The sequence below is a fragment of the Neofelis nebulosa genome, chromosome 4 (assembly GCF_028018385.1).
Source record: "Neofelis nebulosa isolate mNeoNeb1 chromosome 4, mNeoNeb1.pri, whole genome shotgun sequence".
Taxonomy (NCBI): domain Eukaryota; kingdom Metazoa; phylum Chordata; class Mammalia; order Carnivora; family Felidae; genus Neofelis; species Neofelis nebulosa.
The window spans coordinates 77749076-77764804 of record NC_080785.1 but is presented as its reverse complement, the minus strand read 5'-3'; the positions used below and the strand labels follow the sequence as shown (position 1 = coordinate 77764804).

Here is a 15729-nt window from a genome sequence, read left to right as displayed (position 1 = left end):
AAGCTCTGAGCAGGTATCTTTTCTCTGGAGTATTATGCATTTGATTACTCAGAGTCCCATGATCTTACGGAAAATGCAGTAGCTCTGAAAAGAAACCGGAAATAATTATCCTGTATCGAGTGCCTGCTATATACCTTTATCTCTTACCACATCATGATATTTGGGCATTCTTACTCCCTTTCTATGGATAGAGGAAACTGAGACACAACAAGTAACTCAGGGTAGCACAGCTAGTAAGTATAAGAATCAGAATTATCAGCTTGGCTGTGACTCCAAAATCTGTTCCCTTTCTACTTCTCTGTAATTACTTAAGAATAGCAGGGGGTATAGTGACTATTTAAATTCTATCCTAGGACACATTATAAATCCTTCTGGATTATATAAAATTTGCATCTGAACAAAGACAAGTGAGTAAGGGTGGACCTGTGTCCCTCATATGTGACTGGTGTGGTTTCAGCCATTCCTGGGGGGCAGAACTGAGCTTAGCATGGCCTTACAGACATGTTTAAAAAAGGCAAGCCCAGCAAGTCTCCTGTGGCCCCAAGATAGACCACAATCCATGGGCACACAGGCACACATTCATTGTGTAGCCTTAAATGGCACCCATTAAGGTTATTATGGTTTTTTAAAATGCTGTAATGATAATCATTAACATTTGTTCAAAGATTACTTTCTAAGTGAATGAGCTGGGCCAGTGCCTGGTTTTCAGTAAATGCCAGATTGGAACTACCAGGCAAGTAGCCAGGGTCAGAAAAGATCGTGGAGGCAGAAATCTCTCTTTAGACATTTGTTACAAAATTTTAGTTTGCTTTTATTTCCCGAAGCTGATTTACCCCACCTTGTTCTCTGCTCTTATTCTGACTCCTGTTCTGGTGCTGAATAACCCCTCAAAATAATATGCAGTCACACACCACCCAACCTCCAGGACATGATGCCCCTTGCCCCTACTAAAACCATCCTGCTTGGCTTTTCTTCCCCTTAGGGTCAGTCCAAAGTGTCAGCTAGCTGGCGTATTCATGTGAGAGGAAGTATACATGCAATCTCTTGGGGGATCTGGAGAATATCTTCTGTTTTGTTTTCACTCACCATTGGCTTTGGCCATGGAAAAATATTTGGAGGAAATATTCCAGCACCTCTCATTGGGATGGCCTGGTATGTGTGTAGAGCTGGTCATTTGGACTCATGGCCAAGTGAATGACTGGCATGACTGTGAAGCTGTAAGCTAACAGCTCATGCTATGGACACATCCACACTGTAGCAAGTTAAGAAGAGGACTCATTTTGCATGTTCCCCTAAAGTAAACAAGATTTATTTCTTTGTGTACCTGACTAGCTTTCCTGAACTTGGGTTTCTTACCAGTAGTGATTAGGCTAAAAATCTGAACCCAGGTTAACATCCCTTGTTTGAGAAATATGTATTTAAATATCTAAATACAAAAACTTATCCTCATTCTACACACACTGAATGTTTCTTAAAGGTCATAGTCATATTGGCAGTGTTTTCTTAAAATTAAAAACATCCTTAATTTCTGCATTAGAAAAAAAAATGCAGTAGTAATACACTGCCTTAATAGTCTTTCGAAGGATTTGAAGTACTTGTATTCTTAGTTTTACCCATCTGCTCTGTAGTGGGGAGCATCAGCACAAGAGAAGTCAAATATCTGTGATATTGTGACTATTCACACTGCTAGAACATTAGACCAGTTCACACTGGTCCTGGACATTTCCCAAAACTAGAGGAAGTGTTAGGAGTTACAGATTAAAACCAAGTTAAAGCAGTATTGATTCTTACAATTGAGTGAGAAGGGTCACTTGAATCTCAGGACTTGTAGGAAAAAGTATTTTCAAACCTCAGCTTGAATTTGGTGTCTATAACATGGAAGCTGGTTTGAAGACTACAGGAGAACTAGAGCAAAGCATAATATATGGATGGGAACCAAAATTTACAACAAGGGGGAAAGAAGAACCCTCTTGATGCCTTTGCATGCAGTGCAGTGGATCTTCCCCTGCCCAGCACCGCCCTGCTGCTGACACTCCCAGGCTGTCAGTCCCCCCAGCAGGTGAGGTGCCTCCTGCGGCAATAATACCTGTGCTCTGACGTGGCTGTGTAACCACTTCAGCGGTGTGGCTCACAGCCACCAGACACTGGGAGCTGAGCAGTCATAGATGTGGAGTGGTAACATTTGTGAATGGATAGGTACTGCTGAATCAGCACATCTGTTTCCCTTTGATATGGTGTAAGTGAACAAACTCTCAGCTGTTTTTTTGTTTTTGTTTTTGTTTTTTTTTACTTTGAAGACAAGATAACAGATGTGGGCACTTCCTGTGAGCTCAGCCTAGTCACACATATTACCACTGCACAGGCAGAATACAGAAGAGCAGAATACATCACAACTCATGCGTATCTTTCATAAGGAATGTCTTCATGATGGAGATAATACACGTTATCTAAATAGGAAGGGTATTTGTGTTTTGTGTTCGTTTCAGTAAAATTCCAGTCACTAAAGTGTAGCCACCTTATTAGCATGAGAAGTACACCCTACATGAGTTAGCAAGATCTACTTCTGTGGCACAAAACCCTCCCTGTCCAGAAATGCTGATTGTAGGGACTGATCAGACCATTTTTGTATGTTCTCATCAGACTCGTTGTTTGGCTGGAACTCTGCACTCCTTACTGCTTGCATGTTTACTAATTTATTATTAAAACCCCTCTATTTGCCTTTGTTCTTTCACAACTAACACACTGGCCTCTGAATGCATGAGTTATGTGTAAACTGGTGTGTGACTTAGCAACTAACAAATGTATCAATTGTATTGTATTTTCAGAACTTAAAAATATAATTGGAATTACTGTACTAAAACATGTTTTACATTAAGTGGTAAAAACAAGGCAGAATATTCCTATGTTGTACATTTAATTTACCATTATGAGCTCTTAGAATAATTTTGCCCCTTCTCCATTTTAGCTTTTTATCTATTCTATAGGAAACTTCATGATTGGCTTTTCTAGTTGAAGAGTCTGATTCTGTGTGCTAACATTTAAATAATCCATTGCAGTTATGACATTAGGAAAATAAAATTCCAGCATTCCAGTGTTGTGAAGAACAGAGAATCTCCCAGTAGTTAAACCTTTGCAGTAGTGGCCTATGAAAATTGCAATCAGAGGGATTGTTTTGAACCTACTTTTCAGATATTTGAAAGAGATGTTAGGCAGTCACATAGTATTTATTCCATGTGTTCTCAACATCTCAGGACTCTATCTCCTGCCAAGTCTCCTTCTTCATCAACTGGGTCTATTGCCTCCAGCAGAAAATACCCATACCCAATGCCTCCACTTCCTGATGAAGAGAAGAAAGTGAACCGACAAAGTGCCAGGGTATGTGGAATATACACTAATAGCCTCAGTCATTATCGTTTATCTATGAGTTCATGCTTTAAAAGAGAGAACTGTTTTTCCTTCTTTATAAAAAAAAAGGGGGGGGGGAAGATTTTCAAGATTCCATTGAAAAATAGAAGATTCTTGGGGTATGGGGCTCAGATTTATATTTGCAAATGAGTTTACTGAATTCTAGTGATATTTGGTATGTTTTAATCATTCATTGCTATGTATTTATATCTTTTATTATACTTCATAGCTTCTATATGACAGCCTGGAATAAACAAAACAGAATGTGTTTTGTTTTTATCAGTTTTTTAATATACCTGGAAATGCCAGAGATGAAATAAACTAGCCTCATCTTCATGCCTAATTTGCTTACTCAGGCCTTTTACTGGCTAATAATACCCAATAGGACTTTAGAAATCAGAACCTGTGACAGAAAGTTAGACCAGTGGCTTAGAGGCAGGGGTGGAATTTGGATACATATGAAAATCTCTAATATTGGGGCGCCTGGGTGGCTCAGTCGGTTAAGCGTCGGACTTCAGCTCAGGTCATGATCTCGCGGTCCGTGAGTTCGAGCTCCGCGTCGGTCTCTGTGCTGACAGCTCAGAGCCTGGAGCCTGCTTCAGATTCTGTGTTTCCCTCTCTCTGACCCTCCCTGTTCATGCTCTGTCTCTCTCTGTCTCAAAAATAAATAAAACGTTAAAAAAAAAAATTAAAAAAAAAAAGAAAATCTCTAATATTAAAAAAATATGGCAATGGGTATGGTAAAATTTAGCAACCTCTTATATTTTAAAAAGACAGATTTATTTTATTTTTTTAACATTTATTTATTTTTGAGAGAGAGAGAGAGAGAGAGAGAGAGAGAGAGAGAGAGACAGAGCACAAATGGGGGAGGGATAAAGAGAGACAGAGGCAACGGAATCCAAAGCCAGCTCCAGGCTCTGAGCTGTCAGCACAGAGCCTGACTCAGGGCTCAAACTCATGGACAGGGAGATCATGACCTGAGCTGGAGTCAGGCAATTAACCAACTGAGCCACCCAGGCACCCCTAAAAAGCCATATTTAAAAACACATAAGAACTGATTATATAAAAATATGGTTAACCATAAGTTTTATTTATTTATTATTTATTTACTTTTTTTTAAATTTGTCATTGGGTCTTCACATAGAAGAACCAATTCCTTTCTACTTTATTTTTTAAATGAAGTAATATATTACTATAATCTAGTAATATAATTTAGTATTGTCTGCAGTGTTATATTAGCTTCAGGTGTGCCAGAAGTTTCCTTAAATACTGAGTCCTCTTTTATAACTTTAATTATGGTTCTGCTCAGCCTCACAGTATTCCCAGAATACATCCATTATGTGAAATTTGAGAGATAGTTGAATTTAGAGAGGCAGACTGGCCCTCAGAGAGGCTTAAATGAGAGATATAACTAAAGAATACTTTTATTGGTATCCAAGTTCTGTTGTGGTCAGTTACAGTGTAATGTTGATCTTTTCAGAAATAATTTTGCAATAAAATTAAAAAAAAATGGAGCTTTAAAAGCCTGGGCAGATTTATCTGCTAGTGGGTCTCGGGTTCCTAGGTTTTTTGGTGTAGAAAGATATTTCAGAGCCTCTTTGATGGCTTAAGTAATGGGGTTCAAGGTATACACGAATCATTCAAATTTTAACTCGATCCACTCGCAGTCAGTAAGAAAACTCGCTAAAAGCAGATTAGATTACTATGATCAAAAAGACTTTAAAACCAAGCAGTGGTGTTTTGTGAATTACGTGACAAGTTAGCTTCCTGTGTTCATATGGGTAATGGTAAAAGATGGAAAGGAAGAAGAAAATTCAGATTCCCAGCACTCAGCTTTCTGGCTGTAAAAAACAGAATCGTTAATAGGCATCCAGTTGTTCATGACACGAGTATGTGGTAAAGAAATCCAAGGCTGTCATCCTTCCTCAGAGAATTGTCAAAGTATAACACCCTACTTTTTACCTCTGATAAATTGTTTACATTGCTGTTTTGCTCTGTCTACTTGGGGATATTCTCTCACCTGTTGTCATGCCAGGGTGCAGGTTATTGTTCCCACAGGAAAGCCCTGGAAATGACAGCTCCCCAGAGGACATGGCCGGCTCGTGGCCTCTTCCTGGGGATGAATGGGGCAACAGTGAAGACTGTAACCCCGGGGACAGTGTGAAAGGCCCATGGCTACGTTCACCATGAACATCCACATGAGCACATAGCAGAATCCTGAAGAATAGGCAGCCCCCATCTCTGGCCTGTCTTGGAGGGCTGGGGAGTTATCAAACAAGCAGATCTTTTTTACCAGCAACCCCTCCGTTATAGTCATCTAGAAATTAGAAACGGCCACAGTCATGTCTGTTCCTAAAAGTGATGACTTGGAAAATTCTTCGCTCCTTTTTCCTCAATGGGATGATGGTGATCTTCAGGTTCCACCAGTGTCCCACCAGTGTAATCCCTCTGTTCCCCTTTCTGCAAGCTGTCACTAATTTTCTTAACCATTTGAGAGAAAACTGGACTCACTGAAGCTGAAGCCTGAACCCTTTACCACTCCATACCATCATCTGAGTGTCAATCCAGATGTTCTTACCTAGCAAACGTCCTGTTTAACCATTCATTTTCACTATTCTCCACCAACAGGGGTCATTCACACACACAAACATCCTTAGAGTTGAGAGATTTGTCCTCCAAAGGGGGAGAACACAGGCGTCTCTACCATAGTCTTTGTGGAGTAGCCAACATGACTATTGAGAACAAGATTTCCATGAAGATTCAAGAGAACCTATTAAATAGGGAACTATGTAGAAACATCCACATAGTCACTTAGCCGTTTCTCCTTTTTCTGTCCCAGAATCTCATTAGGTATACAATGACATGCTCTAGATTTCAGTAAAAATGGAATTTGGATTAATTTGGATGTAACTTAAGTCACACTGGTCTCTAGACTTTCTTTGTTCATGTTTATAAAAGTGTACCCAAATCATATTGCCTGGAAGCAATATTTTATCAGCCAGGTCTTCTTCGTCGTTGTCGTCTTCTTCTTCTTCTTCTTCTTCTTCTTCTTCTTCTTCTTCTTCTTCTTCTTCTTCTTCTTTTAAATTAGCCACTCTGGTGAGCTGAGTTGCATTCATATTTGATCATTCCAAAGTTGTTTATAGTCCATTAAAGCAATTACTGAATGCTGTAGAAATTAGATATGAACAGGACAGTGTACAGAACTGATGGGAGAGGTAAGGAGGGGAAGAGGTAAGGGAAGTAAGGAATTGACATCATGTCATGGGTGCTTTGTTTCCTGGGAAAGGACAATTTTCTAGGAGACAGTGATGGATTTGGAGAGCGGATGGCCTGGTCATAGGCCCACAGCAGTGATTTCTAAGTGGGTGGTAGTAGTATTGATAGAATCACACTTTCCCGAGGTCAGTACTTCTCAGTACTGGCCGTAATGGGAATTGTTTGAAGGGCTTCTAGATTATGCTGATGCCTGAATCCCACCCAGAGACCCAGAGAGATTTTGAGTTAGTTGGTCTGATGAGTGGCCTGGGCAGTAGGATTTTTAAAACCTCCTCAGATCATTGAAATGTGCAGGTGGGTCGAGAACCACTACTCTAGAAGGCCATATCAGAATCCTGGGGAAAAGGAGTGTATATATGATTTAAAAAAATAATATTTTAAATTATTTTATTTCATTCGAGACATAATATTTAATCTATTCAAATTTTTGAGTAACAGTAAATGAAGATTGACGGGTTTGGTATTAAAAGGTGGCAATTGCTAACAAGATTGAAACACAGGTTTAGAGGAAGGAGAAAGCTAAAAATTAGAGCGTTTATTTTATCCGTTCATTAGATGTCATAAGAGTGTGCTTCCACAACCACATAAGTATGGATGGAATCACCAACTCTTTTTCATCTTTTTCATCTTCATAGCTCAGAATAGGCCTGTTTCCAGTGCACTTGGATGGCTCAGTAAAGCATCTGACTTCAGCTCAGGTTATGATCTCACGGCTCGTGGGTTTGAGCCCCACATAGGGCTCTGTGCTGACAGCGTGGAGCCTGCTTCTGATTCTGTGTCTCCCTCTCTCTCTGCTCCTCCCCTGCTCATGCTCTCTCTCTCTCTCTCTCTCTCTCTCAAATAAACATTAAAAAAATATGCCTGTTTTCCTGCTTTCATAATGTGCAATTTTGCTTTTCTCTGTTGTGCAGCTATGGGAGACATCCATTTAAGATCCACTGTTTACATGTGATACATCAAAACTGTTTACTTCAACTTTTATAGAAACCCAGCCTCACAGAATCACTGCAAATCTATCTGCTCTTCAGACAATACAGACCCTCTGAGATGCCACAGAGGAGAGGAAGCCGAGTCTCACGTCTGGATACCATTTTCTTTTTGTCATTGGCTTAGGATTTAACTGAACCATGAAAAGAACTACTGAAATGTTACACTATAACATGGAAAAATAAAGGTACCGGTATGTTAATGGATAATCCGCATGACAGATACATGTAGAAATCTCACTAAAATTAACTCATGACCCAAATGTAGCAAGTTTCCTAAGGGACAATAGTGGATTCAGAACTGACATTCTGAAGCACATCCTCATTGTAGACAGTAATGCTATGTGCATGAAGCTTCTGTTTATTGCTTTCCACATTTAAGGAAACAACATCCCATAATAGAAACTAGCATGCAGGGCTAAGGCATATAGGATTTTTCTGCAGGACTTTAAAGCTTGAGAGGCCAATATCCCATATGCTTACTCTAAACATGTATCTTTATTTTTGTTTTTTTACTTTTCATATTTATATCAGCATACAAGGACAATTGTACATATGTAAACATTTTTAAAATAAAAAAAGCAACTGTTACACACAAGTGTATTTTGCCAAATGCCTAAAAATAATCAGTAACAGGCACATCGTCATCATCCATCAAATGGTCTTTAAAGATGATAAACAGATGATGTTGTAAATATAGTGGTCAGTGCCCTAAGTGTCTCTCTCTGTAATTGGTATTTGTCCTCCAAAACCTGTGATATCCCTTTAAGCTGTGCACAGCCTGGAGGCAGTTTTCTTGAGTGATTAATTGAACCAGAGAAGAAAATGCCCAGCAAATCTGGGGCTTCCACATTGGCTGGGGCAGGAGCTCAGTAGTGTAGCCAGTCTCCGGCCTCCAGGCACTCACTCTGAAGCTGATGGCTGCTCCCTGGGAGTCCTCCAGCCAGTGTCTGCCTCGGCAGCTGTTGTCTTTCAGTATCAGAGCACGCCTAGTCTCACCCTGGAGGCCCGTGAGCCCCTCAGCAGCATGTCCTGCTGACCTTAAGCAAGTGTACCAAAGACACATGAGACCGGGGCCCCTGATACATTGATAGCTTCCGACTTGCCGACACTCTAACCCTTTGTGGCCTCAATTTTTGTTCTTTGACAAAACTTTTTAGCTACCTTTATCTGTAAGATGAATAGCTTGTTTTAATAAAACCAACTTTTACACTGTTTATCAAGGATATTTATCATCAGTAGGATGTGAGTCCAACAGGTCATTCCGCACTGATGTGGAAGCAAGGTGATGGAGGTTCTACCAACTGGGCGGGAAGCCTCAACAGGCCACAGAGGGTTAGAAGAAACCTAAAGCCACAAGTGTGCGGCAACTGTGAAGTTACCCAAACAGCTGGCAGGGGGAAAGATCTGACGTTTTGAACTCTTTTTTTTTTTTTTTTTTTTAATCCATAGAAAAGTGAGAAATCTATGTTAAAGTCCCTTCTTTAAAACCAAAGTTGGATAGCTGTTACAACGCAGCTCTGTCATTCTAAAAGAAAACTTCCCCAGGAAAGACTACTCTAGTGAACTCCAAAATTGATGGGATCAATCCAATGCTTTGATGTGAAGAGTACTTCTGAATTTCCTCATTTTCTTTCCTTTTTCTTGAGAGGAATGGAATCTGGAGACAAGATTTCAGAAATATTCTCCTAAATTTGATCTCTCCCAGTAGTGTCCATGGTCAAAATCCATTTCATCTTCACATATAGTCATCTTAGATGCCCAAACTGAAGGGCCACGTTAGAGGCAGTATTTTATATTCTATGGTTTTTGTCTTCTGTAACAGACCTCTCTTCTGAAAGTCTTTGAAAATGTTTGACAAGAAATTTAATCACTCAAAACTATAAAGTGTTTGTAAATGGCATTTTTCATGACAGGAAGGGATGTAATTGTCGATACTACAATAAAATGATCCATCAGATTAAGATTTGGGTGAGTGTTGGGTGACGATGCCATGTAGCTCAAATGAAGGGCAGGAGGGCAGACAGATTTAAAGATGTAGCAAATAAAGTGGCTTTTGACCAAGATCACTTTAATGTGCACTGAATATTTTCTGGTATTGAGTGTATAAAATGCTAATGTTATAAGATTTATTTTGACTATAAAAGAGTTTATAGATTTGAATGTAAGGTACCTTGTGTAAATATGCTTCCTAGTTATGGTTACATAAACCCTAATTTGAAAGAATTTACAAATGGGGAGCTACTTGTCAACAGATTCCCTCCCATACACTTTCCTTACTTTCTCAATTATTTTTACATGAAAATTATTATTTCAAGTAAAAGTCATTGTAACATGTCTTTTGTAAGGCATAGTTATTTATAGTCAGGCTCCTTGATAATAACCTTCAGGTGGAACTGAATGAAAAGCATTTGTTTTATTTGCAGGAAGATTATGATTTTATGGTAGCTTTAATGTTCTGTTCTGGGTATCTGCCTAAGAATGTTTGAACATTCTTATAGCCATTTGCAGAATTCTCTGACAAGTTTATAATCTTAGTGGATACTTTTGAGAAATACCTATACGGGTACTCATGGTTGGTATTTAGATGTATTAAATCTAAATATTTATGACTTTTCATCCACTGAAACAGGAAAATGGACCTATGGCACTAAACACAAGCACAGCATTAGAACTTTTTAATATATTTTGGAGAGGAACTTTGAGGTCATCAGAGCGGTTTGTATCACGCAACTAATATTTATAGCCCCCAGTCAATTATAGAACTCTGACGCCAAGCAGAGAAGAGTGGTTCATTGGCCTTTCTGTTCCATTGTATGCCTTTTTCTTTTCTTTCTAAAGTTTTTTGCATAGATAAAACTTCAGATTGACAACCGTGCTGCCTGCAATGGTCCATTTGTCCACAGACATTGCAGTATAGCAAACTCTGACTTAAACATTGAAATCTCTTTATTAAGAATGATAACAAGGGGGTGGGGGTAAGAGGGAGCCCCTGAAGGAACTGAGGTCAGACTTACCGGTCTGTGTCCAGCCAACTCTTTCTTTAGTCAGGAAGTAGCGTCCTCCTCAGGAGTCCCTCAGCTGGAAAGTGATCCCAGGTCACGTGCAGTCTGTGGAAAGGAACCCACTCAAACAGCACAGCAGAGCGAGGGCCTTCAGTTTACCTTAGTTGCTCTATAGTTTAAAGAAACCCAGGGCTGTTCTTTAAAAATTTTTGACTAATAAAGTAAATGTAGGGTTGAAATGCCAAAAATACTTGAGATAGGTGCTTTATTAAGTGATACTAGGTTCTTTTTCTCCTGGCTTTAAAAAGGCTTTTAAAATTGTCTTTATGTATAAAGTCACTCTGGTATAGATTTCTGTGCATAAGATGGATAGGGTTTCTAAAAGAAGTTGCTGATAAAATTAGATCTTTTGTGCACTTCCCGAAAAGGACTATTTATGTTTGATTTTCATCACAGCCTTATGTTTGTTGTTGTTGTTGTTGTTGTTGATTCCCTTGCAAATTTGCATAATTTAAACTGTCAATTGTCCCAGATCTCTTTACCTTTTGCTTTTTTGGACTTTGTTCTTTACTTTTTAGTTACCTATGGGCTGGAGGAAATGCAGTATTTTTATGCCCTCCTTTATGAAATCGAGCGTGTTTATTTCATCCATTCTTCATTTCCTGTTGTCATGTACTTCTACTTATATATTTAGTGTTTTAATATTTCCTCGTGTTACTCAACATAATAAATCCTTACCTAAAGAGAAGACTATTTTACTTTATTTTACTTAAACGTAAAGGAAGGGTAATTTATTGGGAGGATACTGAGTAGCTGGCAGTGCCGAGATGTGGCACTCAGTGGACTGAAGGAACGAAGGGTGGCCAGCCGCTTGCTGCCACAGCCTGACTAGGACACCACTGCCAGCTGCTGTCAAGGGCGCCCCCTTGGACAGCGTATTATAAATTCCATCCTACCAACTTGGTAAGTTGCCATCAGTTTTTCATGAAATGTTCTGACTTCCACTGGCGGCATAACATCTACATTTCAGGGTCCTGATGGTCCTTTTCCTTTCGCTTTCGTTTTCCCTTAAAACTGCTACGCACATTTTCGTTGTTGTTCAATGGAGTCAAGGTGAATTTCTCATTCTACTAGCTTAAAATATATGAAAGGCAGATATTTCTGTGGAATAGGGCTTAATTTGAGGCTTGTTAATTTTTTGTTGTTGTTGTTTGTCCCCTCAGTTATTTTCTGAATGGATAAAAACTGTTCTGATTTTGGATGCAGCACATTTCCTCCTGGCATAGGAGCACTAAGCACTTTCATAAATAGCTTCCCCTGTTGGATTGTGAGGGGCCCAGACTGCTCTTATGAATCAGTTAAGAGGCAGCAGCCCACGATCTGGGTGTCTGTATGCGTGTGTGCACAGCCGCATGTGCTAGAACTCTGGGCACATGCTGATAGCATATGCTGTGCAGGCAGGTGCCTTTAATGCTGAGAGGAGCTTTCCCAGATGTTCATCAAACGAAGATACAGCAGGACTTTAGAAATCAGGGCATAGTATTTCTCTTCATGTTTTATTCATGGCTTTGTCAGAGCCCCTAACATGGAACACCATCTGGTTCAGTTTATAAGTAGAAAAGCAAAACATTCAAAAACAAAAACCTGCCTGGCATTTTTGTCCTTTATCTCCAGGGCCTGACAAACAGTAAGCATCCTCCCTACGGAGTCTGAGAGATGCTTCCAAACCCTTCCTACTCCTCTTCAGTAGCTTGCCAGCCCTTTTCTCCTCACTGTCATGGAGGTAAGTCCCTTCTTGGCTAAACTGGCACTGGGGAGAACCACGGGGTGAAGAATAGGAGGAAGAGAGGCACCTTAGTCTTCTCTCACTGGCAACTGGGCATGGATTATGCAACATTTAGAAGTCACTAAGAGATTGGTCCTTGGGTATATTTCAGGATGGAGCGGGGGTAGAAAGTAGTGAGCCTTGGGAGGTCACGGGGTATTTAGTCTTGACACAGGAGCAGAATGGAGACGCACATGAACCCAGAAGCCAGGTGTGCAGAAGGTGATCACTAGGGGTGTGGTGGGGACAGAGGGGCTGAGTGCCTACGACAGACTGGTATACTTTGCAGTTTTACTGAGTGTTGGCTCTATAAATACTTTATGGGCCCAGTACATGTTGGGCCTGTCACCCTTGCTCAGTGTGTCCCTATTGAATTGTTCATAAAACCTGTATTGAATGGAGACGTACTTCAAGGCTGGCAGAGTTTTGCTCCAGGGCACCATTATTTCATGTTTTTAGGTATCCTTAAAATCAAAACCAGGGAAAATGTAGGGTGGGTTTTTTTTTCTTTCTTTCTTTCTTTTTTTTTTTTTTTTTTTTTTTTTTTACAAAAAGGCATACAATGAGACTAGCAATCTTAAGATAATGCACTTACAAAATCATCAGTAAAGTTTTCAAAGAGTTTATGAAGAAAAGGACATTTTCCTCTCAAGTTAAAAAAGTGTCAGATGTGGGTTTTTTGTGTTGTAATGGTCAAACTCTAAAATAATGCAAATAGCCCCCAAATCTTTAAACATAGCGGTGCTAAGTTATACCAGATAACACATTATGGAAAGTGCTGATATGAATTAATAATTTATTCAGTTATGATACAAGAGTTCTTGCTAAATTATACATGTGTATCACTGCCTGATTAGAAACCCCACTTTCTTTTCTAATCTAGCACAAAATCTGTGATTCTACAGCCAGTCTTTTTAATGGGTAAAAATGACCCAACACCTTTGTTTTATATGGGAAACTTTTTTTTTTTTTAACACTAACTTCTAAAGTGCTTAACAAAAGGTTTATTCAGGATAACTAAGCACGTATGTCCTTTTTAAACTTGCTGGAAGAGACTTACCCCTCCAATCTAGCATCCCAAAAAGACAACTTCTTTTAGGAACTGGGCATTCTAACTAAACATAGCAGCTTATATGTTAGCCAAGGTAGGTCTGCGCTAGTGTTTTCCACAACCATCATCTTAAGGGGTGATGTCCATCTACAGATAGTGGAAGCCACTTCGTGGGGAAGTGTTATTATCGGCATGATTTCACTTTTGGTAACCAGGTAATCCTGTGTATATACCTGAGATTGGCTTCATTTTAATATATTCTCTCTGCTCCTCTGCACTTCAGGTCTTAAGCTATTTTAAAAATTGGGTTTTGGCAATCACCAACTGAAATGTTTATGGCAACTGCTTTCCTGAGCAAGCGTGATGTGTTTTATGGCTGTTCAAATTATCAAGTTGTTCTTATATTGTAGGTATACAAAAACCTTAACTGTTTTTAAAGGTCACTGTAACTTGAGGTTCAAATTTCTGGCACAATTTTATTTGTATTCACTTCTGAAGCTAAAAAGATACCACAGTTTTCTATGTTACTCTCATTGTAACATCAATAAAGTGACTTTCAATAAAAGATTTTATGTTATTTTGATGCCTGACTCCCTTTAATCCTGTTTTTTCTCCCGATCGTGGTTTCTTTCAGAAGCATGAGAAGTACAGAGATCCTGTAGCAAAGCCTGGTTGCTCACTTTGTTGGACAGTTTCCTCAGCTGAGTGACAGGTGGAGTCTCCCGTTATCCACTTGCCTTGCCTCATAAGCACTTCCTCTCTGACCCTAACATGGATCTGTTTCCTGAATCCTGACCCAGAGCCCGGGCAGTGGTGCTTATTTAATAGAATAAGCTCACCTGTGTTAGACTCTAAAGCATTGGGCTTTGGATGCACTTGGCTTAGGTTCAGGAGATTCACTGCCTAAAACACTGGTCCACCTAGCTGTTTGTCTCTCACAGAGCCATTTTCTCACAGAGAAAAAAGTAGTTGTAAGTAGTCAGACTACTGTTTTTTTTTAATTATTATTTTTAATGTTTATTTTTGAGAGACAGCAGGAGTGGAGGAGGGACAGAGAGAGAGGGAGACACAGAATTTGAAGCAGGCTGCAGGCTCTGAGCTGTAAGCACAGAGTGCGATGCAGGGCTCGAACTCCTGGAGAGTGAGATCATGACCTCAGCATAAGTCAGACGCTTAACCAAATGAACCACCCAGGCACCCCCAAAGTAGTTTTAACGTGAGGATAACAGAAGTCATTGACTAGAGTTTGTATGTTTATTAGATTAAAAAAATTTAGGATTACATATAGCTCCATTTCTTGTATTTGTAATATTTTAGGCATAGAAGAATTCAGATGAACACTGAAACAGTAACACACTCGGGTGAGCAAAAGCAAAGTCTAGTTGGGATAGCACAAGTTTTAGCTCACGTGCCTCTCATGGACAGACAGTACCACCTGGAGCATCATGCTGAAATGCAGTCTCACCTCCACTTTGGCTCAAAGGGAGAGAGGACTGTGGTTAATTATATAGGGCTGCTGTGGTATAAATCCGGCTTCTGCAGCCACATTCCAATGGAGTGCGTCAGAACTGGTTACATATAGGTACTTTATAAATCATGAATCTCCTGAAACACAAGACTAACTCACATTATCTCCAAAGATGAGTTGGCATTTTTTGAGGAACTTCGTCTCTAAATAATTGAAGTGGTCAAGCTCGGGCTCACAGCTTGACCATACTCCAGCTAGATGCTTTTAAGAAGAACAGATCAAGAAACAGTTTTAAGAATTGGGTGAGACTACACTGGAAGTATATAGTGAATGAAACACAGAACCCAACATAAAATAGGAATAAGGCAACCCGAGATTCACTTGTAATGAAGACTTTGGCTGTAATTGAAGAACACGGATGGATATGTCAAATTTGTCAAGGGGAAGCAAACGTTCTAACTGTGGGGACATACTGAAGATGAGGCTCCACACTTTTGGAAAGACACTATGAAAGCAGAAGTGGAAGAGATAAGGAGATTGCTACAAGGTATCAATAATTAAAACTAAAATTGAATGTTTCAAGAGACACGGTTTTGCAATACTTCAGCATTTACCCAAAAAGCAAATTCAGAACCATGATTGATGCAGCACGCTGTGGGACTTACCAGAGCAGGAGGATAGTTCAAACATGGTCTGTAACTTTGGGCTAG

At 39.7% G+C, this 15729-nt stretch overlaps 1 protein-coding gene across 22 annotated transcripts in view; it reads left to right on the top strand.

Annotated features, from left to right (window-relative positions):
- ADAM22 (ADAM metallopeptidase domain 22) overlaps window positions 1–14134 on the top strand; it is a 237456-nt gene extending 223322 nt beyond the window's left edge. For 11 of the 22 annotated variants that reach the window (XM_058725175.1, XM_058725184.1, XM_058725183.1 and 8 more), the window contains 2 exons: window positions 3252–3375; window positions 7669–14134. In XM_058725175.1, the coding sequence (XP_058581158.1) occupies window positions 3252–3375; window positions 7669–7797 (253 nt within the window). In that variant the 3' untranslated portion in view covers window positions 7798–14134. Of the gene's footprint in view, window positions 1–3251; window positions 3376–7595 lie in introns of those variants that run through there. The other 11 variants (XM_058725195.1, XM_058725194.1, XM_058725192.1 and 8 more) reach the window with 2 other exon arrangements.
- The last annotated feature ends 1595 nt before the right edge of the window (window positions 14135–15729 follow it).